The 23,804-nt window shown below is 38.7% G+C and overlaps 1 protein-coding gene across 2 annotated transcripts in view; it reads left to right on the top strand.

The window, feature by feature from the left end:
• The window catches only part of PCBD2 (pterin-4 alpha-carbinolamine dehydratase 2), a 35,882-nt gene that overhangs the window by 4,679 nt on the left and 7,399 nt on the right, over positions 1 to 23,804 (top strand). Inside the window, exons 1-2 of one of the 2 annotated variants that reach the window (XM_035105477.2) lie at positions 2,796 to 2,928; positions 3,812 to 3,942. Coding sequence is in view for 1 of the 2 variants with exons in the window: in XM_035105476.2 (XP_034961367.1) it covers positions 2,797 to 2,928 (132 nt within the window). In the remaining variant the exon portion in view is untranslated. Of the gene's footprint in view, positions 1 to 2,795; positions 2,929 to 3,811; positions 3,943 to 23,804 lie in introns of those variants that run through there. The other variant, XM_035105476.2, reaches the window with a different exon arrangement.

The following is a 23,804-nucleotide window of genomic DNA, read 5'->3' as shown; positions in this document are numbered from 1 at the left end:
CCCATTAAGTTAAATGGGCCTTACTTTCATGTCAGTGGATTGCAGCCTAACTATATTAAATATAAATTAAGATTCCAAAATAAAAAAGAAGCATTCTTTCCCCTAAAGTTAATTTATATTTTGAGAATAACTATCTCGTCAACAAATCATTTCACATTAAATTTGAATAGTAATTAATAACAGGCTAGATATAAAATGTGTCACCGGTCATTAGGCTCCCAAAATTTGTAATTACTACCAATCATTTAATATGCAGTTAATTTGATTAAAATATGTAGTTAATTTGATTAAAACATGCAGTTAATTTGATTAATTTTTAAAGGTTTAGTGGGATGCGGGTGGTGCTGTGGGTTAATCCACAGGACCTAGGGCTTGCTGATCAGAAGGTCGGCGGTTTGAATCCCCGTGACGGGGTGAGCTCCCGTTGCTCGGTCCCAGCTCCTGCCAACCTAGCAGTTTGAAAGCACATCAAAGTGCAAGTAGATAAATAGGTACCCCTCCGGCGGGAAGGTAAACGGCGTTTCCATGTGTTGCTCTGTTTCGCCAGAAGCGGCTTTGTCATGCTGGCCACGTGATCTGGAAGCTGTATGCCGGCTCCTTTGGCCAATAACGCGAGATGAGCGCCGCAACCCCAGAGTCGGTCACGACTGGACCTAATGGTCAGGTGTCCCTTTACCTTTAAGAGATTTCTAAAACTTCAAAAGTAATCCTAACTGCAATAAAAAACAAACATACACATACTCTAATATTTTAAGGACATGAGAAATACAATTCTTTGGAAATGTCTGACTGAGAGAAACTAATGTGTACTTCATCTTGATAGTTAATGTAATGTAATGGCTTTATTGGCCATTCCATATTCAGTTTCACTTGTTTCATCTTGTGCGCATGAGTGATGCAGGAAAGTATAATTGTGGAATAACTATAATTCTCTTTATAGAACCAGTGAAAGCATATTCCATTTAATCATGCTAAAGGGAGGGGTTATTTTTTGCTGCACAATTATGTTAACTATAGGTTATTTGTTTTGTGAGGGATTTTTTTTTTGCTCTTTCATGTTAAGTAATGTTTTTAAGTTTTGTACTTATTTGTTTACGTTTATTTTGGTGTCTACAAAATGTTTTGTAATAAAGGAAGATTTTAACAGCCTGTTTTGCTTTATATTATGAATCACTATCGAGACTTGAAATAATAGAGTGCCATCTAGTGGGTAAGCTTAACTTTTCACGCAGCAAATGTAGTTGCTCAGATAAAGGATTCATTTTTTAAAATTGTCCATGATTGAAATATATATGAGTATGAGGTTGAATTTTGCAGTTTACAGTGTGATCTCATACATGTCTTCTCAGAAGTAAGTCTCATTTACTTCATCGGGACTTACAGATACATGGGTATAAAACTGGAGGCTTACAGTGCAGGCCCAACTGTGTCTACTTAGAAGTACTGTAATGCATATTCTGAGAAAATTCTGAATTTGGATATCAGAACATTTTTCAGCCACAGTTGAACAGTCTGGGGTGCTTCTGTTCAAGATCCTCACTGTTCCATTCTATTTCCTCTCAGTTTTCCATTCACTCAGCATTCTGTGGGTACAGAATATGCTCATTGGGTGGTTTTGATGTTTGTGTGGAGTGAACACATCAATGCCAAGCCCCAGATATATTAAAATCTAGCATACAGTATATCTATTAAGTTCTATGGGCAGCTGTCACTTGCATCTCTCAGAACATTTAAAAATAGCTCATTGGTTTGTATTCAATGTTGGTCATGCCACTGACTTGAATTGGTATGACTAAAATGTATTAATTTCAGTGGGTGTACTCTGAGCAGAACTTGGTTGACTATAAGTCAGGCATAGGCAAATTCGGCCCTCCAGATGTTTTGGGACTACAGTTCCCATCATCCCTGACCACTGGTCCTGTTAGCTAGGTATTATGGGAGTTGTAGTCCCAAAACATCTGGAGGGCCAAGTTTGCCTTTGCCTGCTATAAGTCAATATGTGTAACCATCTTTGCCATATGTCATACTTACTAACTTTTCAAATATCTAATCATGGCTATTTCAGAATGAGTGAAAATAGTTGAATTCACAGAATTCTTCAGTTACCTCAGGATGTTGGATAGTTTTCAGATCACTCAGAGACAATTATAATGCTGTAAGACAAAAACACTTTTGACTACATACTTAATTCAGTATAATTTAAAACACTTAGCTCTTTTGAGTTGTATTGCTTTTAGAGTGAGAGATATAAGCATATGCTTATATATGCCATTCAATCAAGTGGGATTCAAAAAGTGTTTGGCAGGATCATGCACACAGCTTCTCATAGTGTCAGCTTTAGAATATTAATAGCATATATCTTAATTTGGAAGCAAATATCACTATATTCAATGGCACTTACTCCCTAGTTGAGGGTGTATAGGATGCCACCTAAGATACAAAGGAGTAGGATGCCACCTAAGATACTCCCATCAAAGATAGGATGCCACCTAAGATACTCCCATCATCCCTAACTGGACCAGTGGTCAGGGATGATGGGAATTGTAGTCCCAAAGCAGCTGGAGGGCAGAGTTTGGCCACTTACTTAGGTGCTGTATGTAAGTGAATGGAAATGGTTTGCCTGATACAAACATAATGACCTCATATAATACATTTTCTGTTAATGTCCTGCAGTATTTTCAAACCAGTATATACACAAACCAGTATGACAAACACATTACAGCTTTTGAAAAGAAGTAGAACTTGGAAACCATGGTTTTGAAATCCATTCTCCTCCCCCTTTGTCTACCTTGACAGTCTTCACAGCTTCACTGGTTGACTACGGAAGAAAGGAACCAAGTTTTACATGAGCTCAAAGCTTCAGGATGGTCCGAGCTGACTGAAAGGGATGCCATATACAAAGAATTCATCTTCAAAACTTTCAACCAGGTAAATAGGTACTTCATTATTGTTATTTTAAGGAAATGCATTTAGCTTATACAGTATTTGTACTTCTTAGCTACTGGAACCTGTTCTTCAAAGGCCAATCTATTCACACAAATACTATCACTTTAAAAGTATTGGCCAAATCCTGATCTGGGTTCCATAGGTATCATTTCTTTCTGCCCCTTTATGTCCACCAATTCTCTGATTTTAATTACTCATACTCTGCTGTGTACCTGCTTAGTATGACCCATATTCTAGCACACAAGTACGTAGTCCCACCATCATGTTTAGTTAAGACACTGGAATGGTACTAGGAAGCAACTTGTGACATATAATCCTTTTGGCTTAATGTGGGTTAAAATGATTTTATTTATTTTTTGCCTTTGAAAATAGGTTTAAATCTTCACCATTTCAATTCCAGGCTGTTGATAATATTTACTAGAACCCCAATCCTTTTAATTTATAGAAACTTCCAAAAGCATGTGTTTGTGCACACACACACAGACAGAGCAGATCTAATAGATCTAACACAGCCTATGCCTAAAACTCAGTTATGTATCAGTCAGTATAGTTTAAGGTCAGGATGTAAACTACCATATTCTTCCTGAAGTCAGTAAATCTTCAGTTTACAGAACATAATACAACTATTTACCAAAAGTCAGACAGCCAAGAAGTATAATTTCCTCAGTGATCTTCACTTTGCCCTTTGCAGATGGCATGAAATCAGGTGTGTAAAAAGCTGACAAGTTGAAATGACATAAAAGGCATTTCAGATTTATTTGTTGCACATGATATTGAGTTGATTGATCTGTTCATTGAAATTTTATTGCTTTCACAGATAACACAAATGACATATGATGCTTAGAAAACTCTTTATTCATTCCAGGTTTTGAAGACTGTATATCAACAGATGTTAACATACCTTATTGCCAAAGTTTTGTAAGCCCATAGGAATATCTATTATTTTGTGTATTACATCCAGCAGAGGAAGAATGGACAGATTCTTTGCAAATCAGGGTAAATATGGGTCAGAGGTAGTTTACTTGGTAAAAGTTTTCACTGACAAGCTGTCAAGTTATGGATTTATGGAATTGTTCTAAAATACCATGCTTTAGAATTCTGACAATCTATATATCTTCTACCATGTTGTAAATACGGTATAACATCTTCCATCCCCCTCCTTTTTCCTTTTGTGTCATGTCTTTTAGAAAGTCAGCCTATAGGCAGGGACTGTCTTGTTTATCTTACAAAAGCTACTCTGGGAGCCTTTTTGGTTGAAGGAAGGAGACATAAAAATGCTTTTAAATACGTAAGGCTTATGCTCAGACCATAGGTGAAGAATAAAAAGGTGGAATAGGAACTCCTTTTTTTCCTTTTTTTCATTGCTTTTAGATTATACTTACCATTATATTGCCTTTGATGTTGTGTCTGAACAATGCAGTCATGGTCTTTTATCCTAAACTTGCTCATGTGACCATATCCTTTTCATCTGTGAGGAGAGGAATGATCAACGTGGATAGGATTCTTGCAGGTACATATAAAACTGATAGTAAAATCTTACCATAATAATATATGTTACTTAATATTTGTACTGTATAGCACTCTTAGTTGTTCAAAGTCCATTTTTAATCCATACAACAACCCAGGACTGAAGCTGTGAGAGAGTAGCTTTCTTAGGTTCATGGGTGACATAAGATTCAAACCAGGGAGTTCTTTATTCATAACTTGGTCTCCAGCTACTACCCAAAAGAGTTCTGTATTTATGCACAGCCCACAGTGAAAAACCAGTCTCTAGGGCTGTGGTTCCCAACGTGGGGCACTCCCCCCAGGGGGGCAATTTGATTTTTAAGGGGGGCAATTTGAGAATGAGTTATTAACAGTTAATGGCCTTTTGGGCTTCCTCCACGTGAATAGGAGTTCACTTTTTGAATAATAAGAATTATATGTCACGGCAGGGGGTGGCATCAGGATTTTAGAGATGCTTAGGTGGGGCATGGGGGAAAAAAAGGTTGGGAACCACTGCTCTAGAGGAAAGCTAGCTCTTCATTTGAGGCAGGAAATATGGCTGTTGAAGAACTGATTATATACATCCGAACAGAAAGAAGCTCTTTACACTTCCTTTTTTGCCTATATTTTTTCTTTTTTAAAAAAGGAACAGAAAAATTGGGGATTTGGGAGAAACGACTATCTGTTACATTCCTGTTTAATATGTAGGCAGTTCAGTAAGCTTTTCTGAAAATTACAGCTGTAACTTGAATTCGTTGTCTCTTGTGGATTTTTTTAAAGGTATAAAACCTGCAGTTATCAATTAAAACCTAATTCATTATGTATCAGAATTCTGCCGTGCAGCATTCATTAACCCTATTTCCTCTCAGCGTGCATAACAAAAGTCTTGCAAACATCTAGACCAGAGAAGGTCACTTTACCAGATGTTTGGAGATGAGACATTTCTGCTTTGCATCACCTCTTGTTTGTTTCTGATTGCATCCCAGTCTGTCTCTTGAAAAGGGCCATCATCGCAAGGCTGGATTTCATCACAAAAGGAATACCCTTCAAAATCATGTGCTTGACTGGAAAGATTTTTCTCTGGGTTGTGTGTGTGTGTGTTTTGTAGGTAGCATAGAATATGATTACAGTTGAAAGGGTAGAGGAAACGGCGTTCCTTGAGTTTGGAAGTTGTTACGGAGTTTCTTCCTTTCTCCCGTATTGTCAGCCAAGTTTCCTGTTTATTTTGGCCAAACGGCAATAGAAGAGAGAAGGATATTTAGAAAAGGGGGCACATGTTGAAGATACGCAGGACTGGCTGGGATACTAGAAGGCAGTTTACAAAAAACTACTATGTTTATTAAATAAAGGCTTCAAGTTAAAGACTTCATTTAGCTTTTGGTACCACTTGTTTGCGTCTTATAACTGTTGTGAGAAAGTAAACCCTGTGAGTGTCAGGACTGTAGTTAATATTTTTTTAACAGGGTGATATTCCTGTTTGAAGACCCCTAGTATGATTTTTAAGATGCATGACTAGGTTATTTTTCAGTCTTGTTAGATACATGAATAATCTAATGGAAGTAGGCTGCAGGCAGGTTGCCAATTCAGTTGTACAAAGAAATATGTTTCAGGAATCCCGCTGAGCTGAATTGAGTTTCTTGGAGAAGATTTTTCAGGGTTCTTGACTTCATCTGCAGTGACTGTATTTCACGATCCTGAACCATAAGAATCATAGCGGATATCCCTTTATAACGTTTCTTGTCATATATTTGTATAAAGGCTTGCACAGTATGCAGAGCAAACTAAATAGTAGTTTTGGTTCTGAAGTTTTATTAACTGTCAGTTTCTTAACTCCAGTAAGTTTGGTAATTTCTGAAAGCATACAGGTTTCTCTCAGTTGCCTGTATCCTATTAGGGTATTTTTTGCACATTTGTGAGTGTCCTTGGACCCATTAAATGATATTCTTCTCTAACAGATTTATAATTATGGTAATTTTTTTTATTTAGCATGGATTGATAGTATCTAATTCTCATAGTTTTGGAGAAATGTTTGAGATAATGCAGGTGAATGTTTCAGTCCAGCAACAGCAATCTGCACGTAGAAATAGGTTTCCATGCATGGATTTGCTGTAGAGACACATCACACATGGGGTGCGGGGAAGAGTCCTGCTATTTGTGTGCAGTGCAACAATTGAAGGAGAGGGAATTGTCTCAAAATCCTCTCAATAACATATCACTGAAAAGCTTCACCCCACACAGTAGCTTCCATTAGCTGTTGAGTGGGTGGAGTAAGGAAAAAGGAAAGCATGAGAATCCTTTCCAGGCTAACAACTGAATGTTGTTAGGAGAGATTCCACACAGAAGGCAGTTGCCTTGGGAGAACTGTGAACACAGCAGCAGATTGTATAGACATTTGTTGTGGTTGTCAAGCTCCCAGCATGTCTCTCAATTTGGGACCTGAAGGATGTTGCATAGGGATTTATCTTGGTTTGCACCACTGAACCAAAGAATGCAAAGGGGAAAGCCACAGTCTGACACTCAAAAAGTAGAATTTAATCTTCTTCTTTGGCGATCACTCGTATCCGAGTAAGATTGTCTTCCATAAACACGGTTTTAACAATGGGTCCGTAAGTGACTGTGGAGGCCAGTTCTGGATCCGCACGTCCTTTCACAGTGGAGACATTGGTTTCTGGGCGGGAGTTGATCACGGTGTGGATTTGCCAAGCGTGCCTTCCTCTTAGCACGTTTCTCCCTTGCGTCCTGAGATCGAGTGTCTTCAAAGCCTATGGCACATTTGGTAAAGGCTGTTCTCCAACTGGAGCGCTCGCAGGCCAGTGTTTCCCAGTTGTCAGTGTTTATACTACATTTTTTTAGATTTGCCTTGAGACAGTCTTTAAACCTCTTTTGTTGACCACCAACACTGCGCTTTCCATTTTTGAGTTCGGAATAGTGTAGTTGCTTTGGATGACGATCATCAGGCATCTGCACAACATGACCAGTCCAACGAAGTTGATGTTGAAGAATCATTGCTTCAACACTGGTGATGTTTGCTTCTTCCAGTACACTGATATTAGTTCGCCTGTCTTCCCAAGTGATGTGCAAAATTTTTCGGAGACACCGTTGATGGAATCTTTCGAGGAGTTGGAGATGGCGTTTATAAGTGGTCCATGTTTCACAAGCATATAGTAAGGTTGGTAGTACAATAGCTTTGTAAACAAGCATTTTGGAGAATGTAATATGCTGTATAAGATGGCTAATATGTGTTGATTTGTTTGTTAATTGACATTAAGGCAGAGTTCCTGGTTCGGATCTTTTTCTACCCATCCTCATCTCATCTAGCAATATTTGCAAGAGTTGAGTCCTGATAGTAGCTCTGTGTTTTGGGGGGCACTTACGCTGGCGATGGCTCAAAAACCCAACAGGGCTTTCGGCTGAGTTTTTTTTTGGGGGGGGAAGAGGGTTCTAGATTATTTGTCTCCAATCTGTTCAGACCTGGGGCTCACGTTTAACTCAAATAGGCACTTGGGGACCTATTTCTTAAATTTTCTTAAAACAGTTGTATGGTGGTAGTGCTGCTGTTGCAGAGCCCTCTTGGATTAAACCACAACCCAATAATGGGTCCCTCCCAGCCCACTAATTGAAAACCAATGGTCAGGTTGCTGAGGTGCTAGACAGGTATTTGGGGACAGTAATAGGCTTGATATGGGCCAATAAATTGAAGCTGAACCCTGAAAAGACACAGGTGTTACATGTTCCAAGTTCTCAAGGAAGCAGGTAGACTGGTTGTTTCAGGCAGAGTTGCATTCTCCTGGAAGGATCAGGTCCATACTCCTGGATCCCATATTGTTACTTGAGATCCAGGTGGCCTTGGTAGCTAGGAGTACCTATTTGCAGCAACGGTTAGTTCACTAGCTCCGGCTCCTTTTGGATAGAGATGACTTGGCCACATTACCCCATGCCCTGGTAACTTCCGAACTGGATTATTGCAATGTGCTCCACATTAGGCTGCCCTTGAAGACAACTCAGAAACTTCAGCTGTTTTGAAATGCAGTAGCCAGATTAATTGGCAGGGGTTGCCTTTAGAACCCATAAAACCCCTGTTCTACAGTGGCTGCCAGTTCACTTCTGGTTCCAATTTAAGGTGCTCACACTAGTGTTTAAAGCTCTAAATCACTTAGGTCTCAAATGTTAGAGACCATCTCCTGTCCTACAGACCCTCTTGGGTGTTAGGATCAGCAGAAGGGACCCTCTTAATAGTTCCACCACCCTTTTAAGTTTTGGGTGGTGTTGACTCAGGGGAAGGCATTCTCTGTGGCAGCCTGTGAGTTGTGCAATTCCCTCCCCACAGATGTGGGTCTGATGTCTTCATTGTACAGCTTTCAGTGAATGCTGAACACACACCTCTTTACCTTAGCCTTTACCATCTGAGACATGTGTTTTCAGCACCCACCCTATGACTGCAGTTTGCTTTAGCTGTTTTTAATACTAATTTGTAATTTTGTTGTCACCTGCCCTGGGGACCTGCTGGTGAAGGGTAGGTCATTACATATTAGTAATAATAGATAGTTCATTGCTACACATAGTCTACAATGCCATTTGTACTTAGCTGGAAGTAATCTCCATTGAACACAATGGGACTTACTTCTTTGTAACATTGCCTTGATAATAGCTGCTAGCACCTGTTCCCTTGCTAACTACCACCAAAATATAATTGCTTTGTCAGACTGAGCATGACATTCTGTTTGTGCACCAGGGCTTTTTAGTCCACTTATCCCCACCCTTGAAACCTCTCTTGCCAAAGCTGCCTCTGAAAGTCAGGAGATGGCTCCCCCCCCCCAATGACGACATTCAGTGACACAGCCACAAGTTTGCAACCCCTCTTTATGTGCTTGGGGCTCTTTTGATCTTGGCCTTTGAATTCTGCAAAACCACAGCTATTGAAGTTATGCACACTTTATAAAATGTGAATACTTCGGAGCACAGAGTGCAAGCTGAAGAATTTAATTGTCTTCATGTGGAACTTAGAACTTTTCAGCTGAGGGACAACCAGCTCTGCTTATAAACGGAGCATTAGGGGTGACCTAGATGGACTGGTCTCTGCTCGTAGTATTCTTCATGTGTGGTGATGGCTTCTTGGCATAAGGTGCTGGGTTTTATTTATTTATTTTTATCTCTACTTAATTAAGTACCATGAAGGGAGTACTTCCCTTAGTCTGTGGTACTAGAATTATTTGGCATAGGTTTTTAATTAATTGGCAGCTTGTTGGAGTCAGCTATCCTTAAATGTAGGTCAGCTTGCTGTATGAAACAATTAAGTCCTTGGGAACTTACTTGAATTTGGATACATTCTTCCCCTACCCCGCCACTCTGTAACTTTCCCTTTGTCACATCCCTTTGTCTTCTCTGTTGATCAAAGTCGAGTAAAGTTGTTTTTATGAGCATAGTCCGAATATTTCATAGCTGTCTTGCAATACTTAATCCTTTGGCTCTTTGACTGAAAAATGTCTACGCCTTTTTATGTACTGAAAACATAATATCTTTTCGCCTACAACCTGCAAACTTAAAATGAATTTTATGTCAAATATTCAGTTGTGGGCCACATCTCTTGCTTTTTATATGCCACAGTGGCCTTGTGTTTCCCTCCCCTCCATTGTCTGATAGTGAGGTCATTTCTAGTCCTCTGAGAAACTTTATTCCCAGCCAGATGCGGCCCATATATTAAAAGTAGCACCTGTGGCTAATATCACAGCAGCTTACCATAAATTTACATGGTAACCAGGATTATATCTGTCAAGACTGTTAGAAATGTCTAGATTTAATTTGATTTCCAGTATTGAAGGGGTTCTCCTAACATTTTGCTTCATAACTATATTTTTAAAGTTTTAAAAATCACTCCACTGTTAAGGTTTTTACGGCACTCCCAGCACCCATTAAGTTGATTTGTTAAATGGAGGTCAGAGTAATGCAACTTGGCTGTATTAGGATCGGAAACAAAAACATTTGTGACAAATTTAGCCCTTTTGTGTGAATCTTCTTGGAGTCACACCATTGATAGCTTGTGTCAGATGTGCTTCCTTTCTAAATAAGAGCACTGAAGATCTGATAGGTTGACCATTCAAAAGTCAAGTTCATTTTCATGGCTTTCAGAAGATTCATTGTCTTAGTTGCTCCCTTTTTATACTGTTGCACTTGATTACCTTTCAAATGAGTTTTATATCCACCTACGTTGGGCCTGTGTTTTTCATATGTTTTTTCCTGAGCCGCCTCATTTCCCATTATCCTGAGTCCTCTGCCATATGCTGTGATTTGCGCACCTGCAAAGTTTATAACAGTAATTCTTTGGGTAGTTAGGTTGATGGGTAGCCTCCCTGTATATAGGGATAAAATAGCCGATTTGCTATAAATCAAGGTTATTTACGAGCAGTGTTTGAAAGCGGAGAAAAACCTCTGTATTTGAAAATGGTGGTTGAATATTGAACTTCTGGTTTCTGTACCTGTTTGAGGTTATTTCTTTTATGAAAAGCTGGTGGTAAAATTTCCAGAACTCACAGATATCAATTCACAGGTGCACTCGTATCAGAACCTTAGTGCAAGAGTAGACTGGTAACACAATTCTAAGCATATGAAAAGCAAGTAGTTCTGACATGACCAGATCCTCTTTTGGTTTATAACTTCTCATTGGGTGAATAAATAACACTCTTGTATCTGACTCAAAAGATTGCAGCGCAAGGGTTTAGCTGTGAGACCTGGAAATTTTCCATCCATTCATAATTTTAACATGCTGCTAGTGCCAAAAGCTAATTTTCTGGGTGATGATTAAATGAAGTTTAAAATTAACCATTTATCGTCATTTCTTCTGTCTTGAGAGAAAGACTAGTAAACTGGTAAACCTGATCAACATGGGGTTTTTTTAAAAAAAAAATATTGTGAAATTTGACATTGTTTTCCCTTGTAATAGGAGAATTTATGAAGTTCCACAGGTTGTTGCAGTTGTCTGCATTCAAATGCTTAACTTCACAGCATTCAGGGTGTCAATGGTAGTCAAAAACATCACTAAAAATGCTTGAGTCTGTTAAAAGACCTAAGGTTAAGGCAACCTTCATCCCTATGTGCAGTTAGTTTAAAAACAATATCAGCTCCCCCCCCCCCCAGTTTAAACAATAGAACTTTCATCCTATGTTAGTAGCTCTATTTTCATAAGGGTGTGCTTGCACCAGCAGAAACCTGCTTCATCTCAGTTGGTCTGAATGCAGTGGGATGAACAGAGTTGGTGTTGGCAGTGCAACTACCATAGTACAGAAGAGAAGGGCTTTAGCGCTAATGCAGCTATTGCAGCAAACTACTTCTGAGTGAGAGGGCAGGTGTGAAACTACCCCATGTGAGTCCCATTCTTTCTATCTGTAGTTGTTCCACCAGTGACAGATTCCAAATTTGCATACTTTCTCAAGTTTTCATTTCTAAATACAGTGCCATTGTAAACGGCAACATGCTTATGGAAGAGAAATTAGCACTGTTGCCATATATTATTTTTCACCACATTTATCAACTTTAGGAAGTTGGGTTCTCTTAATTATCCTCATTCATTCTGCCTTCTTACTATGGGGTTGGTCCTTTGGTAAACCAATTTTTTTGGGTACAATTTATCAGAAGAGATGCAATTATGTTGTTGCCTTTGTATTCCATAAAGGCAATGATGGCTCACACAGGAATCAGAGCTCACCTCTGTTTTGGTTGGGAGCAGTTGTTAGTCCTTTAATGTTTAATAGATTATTGTATTTTAATTTTTTGTTGGAAGCCACCCAGAGTGGCTGGGGGTATAAATAAATAAATAAATAAATAAAATAATAATAATAATAATAATAATAATAATAATAATAATAATAATAATTACTGTGAGTGCTTGGTTGGGGGGTGGAATTCTGCACAAATGCGAAGTATTATTTTGTTCATGTTTAGCTACTGTGTGCTTTAATACCCAAATAATAAATTGTCAGTATCAGGAGGCACAGCCATTGCTAATAATTAAACCATTGCAGAAATGTTTGGGGACCATTTGCCTGTGTTTTTAGAATGAGAATGGCAATTTGATTGGGCACAGAAAATGCCATTTTGAACTATGAAGGATAGAAATTGAGAAATGGCAACTGGGGCTATTATAGTCTGCCTTCTATGAACTGCCCAAAAGAGTTAGTGTGCTGTGCTGATAAAAATGGGATTCTAGCTGCACATTGTAATATAGGAAGCTGCCTTATACTAAGTCATACCACTGGCCAATCTAGTTCAGTATTGCCTACACTGTCTGGCAGTGACTTTCCCAGAACTTCAGGTAGGAGGTATTCCCAGCCCTACCTGGAGATGTCAGGAACTGAACCTGGAACTTTCTGCCACTAAGGTAGATGCAGTAGCCCTTCCCCACACTTCTGGCGTGGTGCATATTATCTGTAAGATTTAGCTGTGACTTTTCTTTAAGTGGTGTTGTGAGGTTATTTAACATGTTACAAGTGAATAATCAGCACTATGATTCTGTTATTCTTCTGTGAAATAATTTACCCATCACTTCCTCCAAGAACCTCAGAGTGATGCTTGCACTCATCAAAGACCTGTATGTTAGATTTCGTTGAGAGATAGTGACTTGCCCACAAGCTTCAAGCCTGCGTAGGGATTTGAACCTGTAGTTTTCCCATCCAAGCCCAACAGTCTCCACCGTGTGTGTGTGTGTGTGTGTGTGTGTGTGTGTGTGTGTGTGTATTCTCTCTCTCTCTCTGTTTCTCTTGAATGGAGATGCTCTTCTAGAATTTACTGTGATTATTGCAATACAGGTTTAGGTATGTTAATCCTGGCCTATCCAAAATAAATAGAGCCAGGAAGTTCCATACAGTTTGGCTCTTATGAAAACAAATCTTTTGAAAGTAGTATAGATTTATTAACTATTATATGCTATAATAATTATTCTACAGTGAATCTTAAGTATGTGTGAAAACACTGGCCGTAATCCAAACAACTGTGTGACTGTCTTTGCTTCTCAGAGAGACTTTACACTTTTAAAAACATTTTTTTAAAAATCCTGGCGCTTTTTAGAACCAGAACCAGTGTAGTTTAGTTGGAGTGTTGCATTAGGACTGGGAAGACCCAGTTTTAAATCCTGACTCCACCATGGAGCTTATTGGGTTAATTTGTGTCAGTAATTCTCTCATATAGCCTGATAGGTTTGGTGTGAGGATAAAATGGAGAGGACAACTATATATATTACATTTACCTTCTTGGATAAAAGATGTGTTGTAAATGTAAGAAACAAAAATTAATTGAATAGCAGCCCTCACCTCATGTCTCCTGCTGATTTTGAAACTTTATGGTTGTTTGAAGGAAAGAGGATAAAAACACCACTAGATATCGCAAGGCATAGTGGCAATTGTCTTTGTCAGCTAATTTGAAAGGACGAAAAGAGATGTATTTATAGATAATGAATTAAATGTTCTGGTTTTAACATAGACATTTATTTTATAGCCCATCTTTCAGTGTATAACAGGGCCACAAGATTAGCTGCACCATATCCACAAGTATCACATAGTTACTAGCTTTGTGAACACTTTGTAAATTCATGATTCCTCATTACGTTCAAAAGGAGAGGAACATATGGTTGGGTCAACTGCAGAAGGAAGGCAGCTATTTATTCTTAATTTGAGCTGCCGAATACTTGTAAGATGGCTTGATTAACTAAAATTTGGAGTTCTGCCATGTCTGAAAAACCCATCACTATTCATTCAATCTGTACCATATATTGTTTTCAGCTGCTTTGTTTCAGTTGTGCGTCTTTAGCTTTGCATCGCCTCCATCTTCCAACAAGATCTTAGCTGGACATTCATTTTTAAAATGTTAATAAACATTTTGTCTTGTAGATTTCATAAACACTTTTGGATAAATATTTGGTGACTTGGATGTAATATTTAGTGCAGAGGTTACATCTATCCAAATCTCTTTAACAGCCTTCACCTACTTTGAAATTGTGGCCGTGAACAAGTTCATAAAAATTGTGTTTTTTTCGTTCTTTCTAAAAGCGTTTCAAAAAAATTATACTCTGTAATTAAAATGGACTCTGGCTGGTAAAAAGGTATAAAGGGGGTGGGAGAGAAAAACTACAATTATACCTATTTTAAAAATTAACCATTACTTGCCAAAAGAACATCAAACCCACTTAGCGGACATCCGTTAATCCAGTGGTTAGCTGTTTCAGGCTTTAATGCACACTGTTTTACACGTTAACGGTTTTGAAGTTCCAGGCCAAGGCTGACCTTTCACATCTGCTCCTTTCACAGTAGGAATCTCCACTTACTGCTTCCTGTCAGAGTGGATTACAATGACAAAGTACAGAGCTTGTGCTGGCTGCAATTTCGTTTTTGATCAGAATTATTTCTTTCACAAACAATCACATTTGCTAAAATGTTACATCTGCTCTGAAAAACCACTGGCAGCTCCACAGTTTATCAGTTGGGATCAAGTACAGTTTTTCATTTTGTCTTTTCATAAAGCTGTAAATCAGCCTTACTTGCTGGGGCTCTATTTTTAGTTTTTTCCTCTGCTTTCGCTGTTTTGGAATTTTTGTTCTGGCTGGGCCAAGAAAGTTAACTGGTCAATGCATTAAAGTAGCATGAATGTGTCTACAATTCTAGATGCACAGGTGATCCCCCCCTTTAGAAACTGAGAATTTCAATACAGAATTTCATTGTTGCATCTTACAGGGTGATGGTGAACCTACATTAACTTGATTTTTGTGTTTAGAAAACTCTGACATTGTTGATTGACAAAGGTTTCTTGTAATACAATATTTTGAATTGTAAAATGGAAGGTATGGATTATTTTCTTGTGATTTGGTTTTATTTTCTTGATGAAGATGGCAGTAGAAGAACTAGAAGTGAATTAGAGTAGATTCTTCATGCAAAGGACTATCTTCTGGATTTATATTACACATACTATTTCCATCTTGTTTGTGTGTATAAAGGATTTATCTGTCAATTTATTACATTTCTGTAAGCATGTATGTTGCAGAATCTCAATGAAGATGTATTTTTCAGATTCTTAAAAAATAGCAGTTTCTCTTAAGTGTGAAGTACAAGTAAGTTCAAACTAACTGCTGGCTTTAGATTGAGACTGCCATTTTACTTTTCTTTTCATCAGAAAGGACAAAGAAGAAGAAATGCTGCAACATGGTGGAATACATGGTACTTTTTAAGGGTCACAATTCAGGGACAGGGAACTTGATTAACAGTGCAATTCTAGCCATGTCTACACAGAAGTAAGTCCTATTGAACTTACTGTACTTCAAGGTAAGTGAGTATAGGATTATAGTCTAATGATTTAGTTGACTAATCAAACCTGTTGAAATTTGCAACCATAATAAAATCAAAGCAGGCGTCTTCATTGTCATTCTTCCGGTATAATTCAGACATTTTACCTAACCCTGAATAACAGTTTTTTATAATCCGGCTTGCCTTCTCTCTCTCTCTCTCTCTCTCTCTCTCTCTCTCTCTCTCTCTCTCTCTCTCTCTCTCTCACACACACACACACACACACACACACACACACACACACATGTTTTAAGTGCTAAAAGCAGAAGTTAGGCCTTGGTATGTTCAGTGTATCAAAAATTTCCATTAAACCTCTCTTTCGTAAAAAGGAAACTGTATAATGAAAGCTGGTTAGGTATAATTTTCACATTTCCTTCTTCATTATTTTAGCTTGGATCCAAAGTCTCCTTTATATTAAGACATAAACTATGGAAAATCACCATTTGTGCACAGACATTAAAAGCATTGTTCACAAACCAGTGTCTGGGATTTGCATGTGGCACAGAGAGTCTGGAGGCTTCTACACTCTCAAATGAATCTAGTGCTAATTGCCATGAACTGGCTCCCAAGGGCCAGTGTGCCAGATTTCTGCTATCTCTGATACAGGAGTGGCACACCTCCATACTTCTCAGCAGGGGATGCTGCCATCTAGGCTGGTTCTTCTATGTAATTCTGAATGGATTGTCTGGAGGATCTGGGCCAAAGTGGGCTTGTGTATGAGGGGGGGTCCATACTGGGAGGTGTCCTACAATTCTCCCTTGTAGTCTTGTACTCCTCAGGCTGCCTCTGAACCAGATCGAAAGTTGAGGTAGGCTTCAAGTCTGACACTAACTGTTGCTTTATAAAATATTACTGTCAATTTCAAATTAGCTTTAAAGTATAAATGATAATGCTGTTTCATTGAAGTTGATTTATGTTGGAAAGCAGATGAATAAATTGGTCAGATAGTGGTCATTTATTTATTAGTGTTCAGAGTAATGATTTCCAAGGCAGTCTTTAGCCGTGTGTATTCTTTTTTTTTTTTGGTCCTTGATTTTAAGTAAAAAGAAAATACTACTTTGTGATATCTGTGAGCTGTAAACCAGTACGAGACCAGCCATTGGGCTCTTACCTTCAAGAAGGCATGTTTTGCATATGCTGTCAGTGCTACTAGTTTTTCAAAAAGCCATTTATTTAGTAATGGGAGAACTCCTTTCGATTTGAAATTGGCCTTGCTTTGTTTCTTTCAGAGACCCAGAATTGCCATTAGCTCAGTGAGGCTACCTGTGAGCTGCTCGGAACCTCCTACCATGGGCTCCAGAGCCCTGCCCTAACACTGCCTTCTGCTCTCCCAAAATTATCTGGTGGCAGTGGCGCGGACAGCAGGCTTCTATGTAAGGAAATAGGTTTAACTTCGGAGGGTGCTCCAGGGGGCGTAGGGTTTTTTTTTTTCTATCTCCCTTCTCCAAGGGCAGGGACAGAGGCCTGCCCTTGGAGTGGAGGACCTGATTCCCTGTGCCTGCTCTGTGAGGATGCAGAAAGTTCTGCAGTTAGTGCTCCTCCATCAGTGTGGGCCAAAAGGAGGCCTGCCAGTGTGTTGGGAGAAACTGGATGACCTCAGAATGGAGTAGGAGCTGCACCAGCCCTCACTTTATAATAAAGGTTAGGAAAATCCCCCTCCCCTTTTCCTTTCAAGCTTGAAGAGGACAAAAAAGAAGAGGAGAATTGTACCCTACACATCTCCCACTCTGCTGGGGAAGGGCCGTAACTCAGAGGCAAATAATCTGTTTTGCATGGAGAAAGTCCCAGGTTCAGTCTCCAGGTAGGACTGTGAATGTCCCCTGTTTGAAACCCTGCAACCACTGCCAGTTGCTGTAGACCAGACTCGGCCCTCCAGATGTTTTGGGACTACAACTCCCATCACCCCTAGCTAACAGGACCAGTGGTCGGGGATGATGGGAATTGTAGTCCCAAAACATCTTGAGGGCCAAGTTTAGGGATTAGGGTGATGACTTTTTCATTTCCCCCCCTCAAAAATTATTTCCTGTAGCACAGATGGATGAACTTTTGCCTATTAATGACTAAAATGAGGTATATTCCATTGAAATATTTAAAAAGGTTACGCACAAACCGTTTTTAATTTTTTTGTATGCCGTTTTACCATTTCATAAAATTGTATTAACAATTCTATATATATTTCGTATCAAATTTGGACACAACGCCACATTCCACAATAGGGAGTATTCTTAGCAACATAGGGTATACAAATGTCACACCTGTGCAAGGTAAAAGCCCCTTTTCGGGACCTCAAAACTCAGCCAGCAGACCCTGCCGGACATGCTGGGAAAAGAACCTACAGGTGAGGTAGCAAAACATCATCCTCTAGCGGCGTCTATACTGTTACTGCAGCTAAAAAAAGCTTCCTTGTGTGTTTGATGACCCTATATAATATTGTATATATGTGACTCTAAAGCTTCGGTTCAATTTTATATCTGCTTACAGTGACTTCAAAAATGGTCAAAAAACTGATAAATAATTTTTTTAAAATCATTTTGTGCGTGAGGTTTTTTAATCAAATCTCTTTGAAAGTAAGATTTTATCTAATCTTTAATGAAAGCTCATCAAGTTATGATACAGGGAAATGAGGTTGTAAAAAAGTAATCACCCTATTAGGGATGCCTGCTGTAGGCAATACTGAGATAGATGGACCAATTGGCTGGCTCAGTCTAAGGGTCCTGTGTTACTGTCCTATTTTTGATAGAGCCTAGGAAAAGGGAAACGTACACATCCTGTACTTCTCCCACCCTCTTTGGATTTCTTTGCTCATAAATTTATGGACTGGATTTCTGTGTTTGGATACTTCTTTCTTGTTTTAGGATCTTTGTTGCCACACACCATTGTGCTTTCATACCCTCCTTTGTGGGGAAGGGGCATTTCTGTGAGCAAGATGCAGGGCAGTCTCGAGTAGGTCGGCCGCCCTGGCGCTGAGGGGCGGAGATCGCTCCGGCGCCCCCACCCTCGCAGGGCGCAGCATGGTTTCCGCGCCACCGGGGGTCTACCTAGAGCCAGCCCTGGCAAGATGCTTGGGTTTATAATCTTACTGCAGTTTTCCTTGAGCTTACAATTTCAGACTGTGTCAATGCTTTGCTTGACACAGGTGTGAAGTTTGCTGTGTAATATTCAGAAATCGCAGGTGAATAAAATTAATGTGAGCTAACAGTTTAAAAGCACATACAGTATTCTAATCAGAACGACTTTAAGAAGGGCCTGAAATGTCTAGTTTTCTTTGAGAGGTGCAACAATGAACTTTCTGTCCTTTTGAACTGTACACAGAGACTTTATTATTTAAAGCCAATGATTGCTTTAGCAGGTGTTTTGCTGCTAGAGCTTACAGAATAACAGAATATTTTGGCTGAGTGCTGGAAGTCCATTTACTTCAAACAAAGGACAAAACACTCCATGACCACACAGGCATATCTCCTAATACAAGTGACATCTTTTCTCCCACCCCACCCCTGTGCTTGTTGAGCACAAAGCATAATAACTAACCTGGGGAAAGGAAATGGTAGTGAGATGTCAGCTGGTAAGTGATATTTACCCTGTGGTAACACATGGGACATCTTACATCCTTTCTTCTTTTCTGTTTCCTCTGACACACTTTTTTTTTTTGACAATACTATGAATAAAAAGAAATAAAAAGAAAAACATCACTTTCAAACCTTTTTATGAAGCTGGAGAATGCTGTAAAAACTTGTGTTATGTTATGAAGAAATATAACCCCCCCCCCAAGTATGGCTTTATAAAGCAGCATCTGTGCAGTATGTTTAACGATCAAGGCTCCTACCTGTTTAGCATGATTTCTGAGTCTCTTTGCCAGAAATGTGGGCGAGGGTCCAAATAGCTACTTTCTGCTCACTTAAAAGCTTGTGCATGGAACTTTCAATCCCACCCTCCCAAACAGCTGACCTTCATGCTATATCAAAATGGTTTTTTTTTAAAATTCCCTTCAGATCAAAGGCAGTTTGTCATTTGGCATTGGACAGGGTGTGGGGAAGGAATGTTGTTTGAGAGAAACAAATTTGAGACTGTTGCATGGGCTCTGTTGCATGGTTCATTGGATTCTGGCTATAGAATCCAAGTTTGCCTCTTAGCTGAATTTTGTTCATGCTTTATAATTGCAAGTGGCTTTTTAATGTAAATTTATTGTTACTTATTTTATTTATTGTTACTTTATTCATTTATTCCACAAAATTTAATATACCGCTTGATTGTGTAAAACACCTCAAAGCTGGGCATTTGCATTTGTAAGAAGTGAATGCATCTTGAGTCAGTGTAAATCAGGGTTCATCTGTGGAATGTGACCATGCAAAAATAGGAGTGTGTGGGCCGAATTGTTGCTAGTTATTTCTTTATCAATAAGAGAATCGAAAACCTCCCTTTTGACCTGAAAAGACCAAGATAGGACACAGTAATAAAAAACATAAGGTAAAATGTTCTTAAACTCTTAGTTTCTCGCTACAGTAACTGAGTATAAGTGCCGCTCATTTGCACACCTACTTAATATCAGTGGTGTGTAAATCATACATTTCCACCTGTTTTCTGACCAGTTTCTCCCACTCCTTTGCTCGCTGCTGGACCTAGTCTTTACTTCTATTTATTTGGGAAATACATAGCTTCTAAAACTACTTAAGAATTAAAGTGTACTGATTTAAACTAATCTTTTCTCTATATATCTCCTACCCGCTCTTGCATCTCTTGACGTTGTGCTAATACCTGCATGTGAAAATACTATGTAACTGGCCTTTACTTTTACCCACAGTTCGATTTGGCTGCATTTATTCTTCATGTCCTGAAAATTAGCAAATCATATGACAATAAACAGAAATGCCCTCAGTGAAGAGAGAGGGGGAAACTGTTGTTTATCTGGTCAGGTGGTTTAGATTAGCAGTGGTGCTGGTCTGTATTATGTTACTTTAAATCATGGTGTCCCAACAGGACATAAATTATGAAGATTGTTACAGTATGTTTCATCCAATGTAAGATCAACAAATAGGAATAATTTTATAGGAAAATCACTGCATTTTGGCAGGACAGTTGTTAAAGAATTTGCTCTAACGTGAAGTTTTGTTCACATTATTTGTTAATATGTAAAACATTGTTTGAATAACATACTTAGTGTAAACAGTCTAAATATCAAAGGCAAGAATGGCTTTTACAAGATTACATAGAGTGGCAAACTACTTAAAATAGATCAGTGTTTGTGCTTTTGCTGTCAAAATGTTTGATATAGAGCTGGCTAGCTAGTTTCTTCACCAGCATAATTGTAAACAAGTGTGGAAGCTATGGAGCAGTCTACAAGCCTAGTAAAAAGGGCAAAGCCCCATATATTTTATTTAAAGTTCTTCTAATTTTCTTAGAAAAATACAGAGTTGAAGTGTAGAGCTGAGTATCTGAACACTGGTCTCTAACCTGCCTTTGAGCATAAAAAGAACAAAGCCTCTGTTTTATATGAATAAGTTGTGATGAGGCAGATACCAGAAGTTATGTAGGTTCCAATGTGGCATGCCTTGTTTTTTGCCCTACTGGAAGAATTTAATTTGGAGCCCAACATGAATTTGTGTGCAAATGAAGTGAAAGTTGCATGTTGATGCCATACAGCTGTAACTGTACTTTTGTATTTTTCAGAAGTACAAACATTCTGATTTTTATCTTCATGAATGCCCTGATGCCCCCCACCCCCTCGTAGGATGTGGTAGGCTCCTAGAGGAGGCTGGTTGTCCAGACTCTTGCAGTTTCCCTCTTTCTTCAGTGTTGCTAGGGCTAGCAGGCAGCATGTCTCTTCAAATATGATATTATATACAGAATCAACTCTGTATATAAATGTAAACCAAGGTAACCCAGTAGGAGTCATTTGCGGAGAAAAGAGCAATTAATCATAACTGAGTGTAATTTTTAGGAAGTGTCCGTATATCACAGTTCGTTTAAACAAATTTAGTATCCATCTTCATTGTGATGAACTTTCTTGGTATGATGGATCTGATATCAGAAAAAAGGAAACCCAAGGATTAAACAGTGTACAGTTTGCATGAAATCCGCTCACGTCCTCTGTTTGTGGATAGACATCTCTAGGGGTGCCTGTTGCCTTCATGCCTTGATTGTGATAAATATTTGGTTGGCCACTCTTCAGAACAAAATGCTGGTTTAGCTGGTCATTTGTTCTGATCCAGCAAAGAGTTCCTATATGTGGGAAGTGGTGTGCAATGTTGATGAGTGGCATTGAAGCACATAACTTGGATTTGCTGATAAATTATTTGTAGAAAGTAGAATGGAGACCTATATAACACATCTATTCCCGATCCATTTTATACCCAGTTACTTAGAAAACTGTCGTATTGATTTTGGCTGTGTGTGTTGGACATAGTAATTGTCATTGGCACAAGAAGAGAATATTATGAAGCTAGTCAAAGCTAAGTAAAAGATAATTAGGAAGTGTGTAGCTTTCTAAACATAGCATGGCCTTCAGTAATTTTGTTCCATTTCCTAAAGAAATTGTATGAATCCTTAGAAGTGAATAGTATGCATATGTGTTGCAAAATGGGACCAGAATAATGGTTTGCTGCAGTAATGCTATAGGATGTGTGCTGCAGAAATAGTTTTATGACATAAAAGCTAACATAGAATTATAGAGTTGTAGAGTTGGAAGGGTAATCTACCTACATGTCAAGCTTGGTAATGTATCCAAGCAATATGAAAGGCTGTGGTGGACTTATGTGTCAATATTGCCCTTGCTTGCACCCAAACTAGGGCTAAAGATGAATGAGGAAGTGTGCTGGTGCATACCCTGTTTCTCCAAAAATAAGATGTAGCCATAAAATAAGCCATAGCAGGATTTTTAAGCATTCAAGGAATATAAGACATACCCCGAAAGTAAGCCATAGTGATAAGCAGCTTAACCTTGTAGGTTAAACTGTTCCATACTTAATAAAAAATCACATCCACTTCATTTCTCTAACCTGGAGCAAAGTAGTGGTAATTCAGGGCTCATGAATTGCCTTCTCCAAATAAACCGTGAGTGGTAAGCCGATAACAAACCTTGACTTTATCTCATTGTTTGGAGTGAAACAAATTGAGTTTGCATGTAAAACTAATCCAAACAATCCATAGCACTTTACATTGCTTGGATAAATTGCTTAATAAGTTTTGTAAACATTTTCCAAAATCATTGCCTTGGATCACAAGAACCAGGTGGATGCAGAAAATGCGTAAGAGTTGTTCTGCAAGCTAGAGAAGTATGACTTGTAGTATACTACCACAATGTCCTGGTGGATTGCATTACAGTACAGTATGAGAAACATGGTGAATAGGGGAGATGTAGGCTGTAGTATATAAAATACAGTGAGCTATAGAAGGCCTTGAGAAGAACCTTGTGACAATTTTGTGCAGAATGACTTGTCTTCTGTTAGGTTGAAAGCAGCCCTCCCATGAGGGGAAGAGGTTTTTCTGCTAGCATCTTTGGAGCCATTGAGTTTTTAAAAGTATTGAAATAGTTTTATTTCCTGATCTAAGAGTGAGTAATAGCAAATTTCCCCAGACACAGTGTCCTCCTCTGATAGCTATTTGGTGATTTTGAGCGCAAAGAAGGTAGCACAAAATCTCCTTTCATTTCTTTCTGTTTGGACAGATTTATCACAATGATGTCATCAAATGCAGATTGCATAAAAACATTGCCACAGCATATGGATATTGTATGTTTCATATATCTGACCCATATAAAAACAGTTTTCTGGCACCCCCTGATTGTTTTTCTTAGAGTATGTTCATTATGAGAAAGCAAGTCCTGTTGAGTTCAACACAACATGTTTAGGATCCCACATTTATGGAACTATTTCCCCACAACAGAGGAATTTGCTGTCATTTCAGAGAAGTTTCAGCTCAGTTTTATTGGGAATACTATATTATCAAGGCCATCTTTTTGTAAATGCAGACTATTGCTTATGGTTTTTAAGGATGCGTTTCTAGCTGCTTACTTAAAAATTTTTTTTGCTTCTTAAAGATGTGATAGAACATTTTAAT

Source organism: Zootoca vivipara, chromosome 2 (assembly GCF_963506605.1).
Source record: "Zootoca vivipara chromosome 2, rZooViv1.1, whole genome shotgun sequence".
Classification (NCBI taxonomy): domain Eukaryota; kingdom Metazoa; phylum Chordata; class Lepidosauria; order Squamata; family Lacertidae; genus Zootoca; species Zootoca vivipara.
This window is presented reverse-complemented; position numbering and strand designations above follow the sequence as displayed.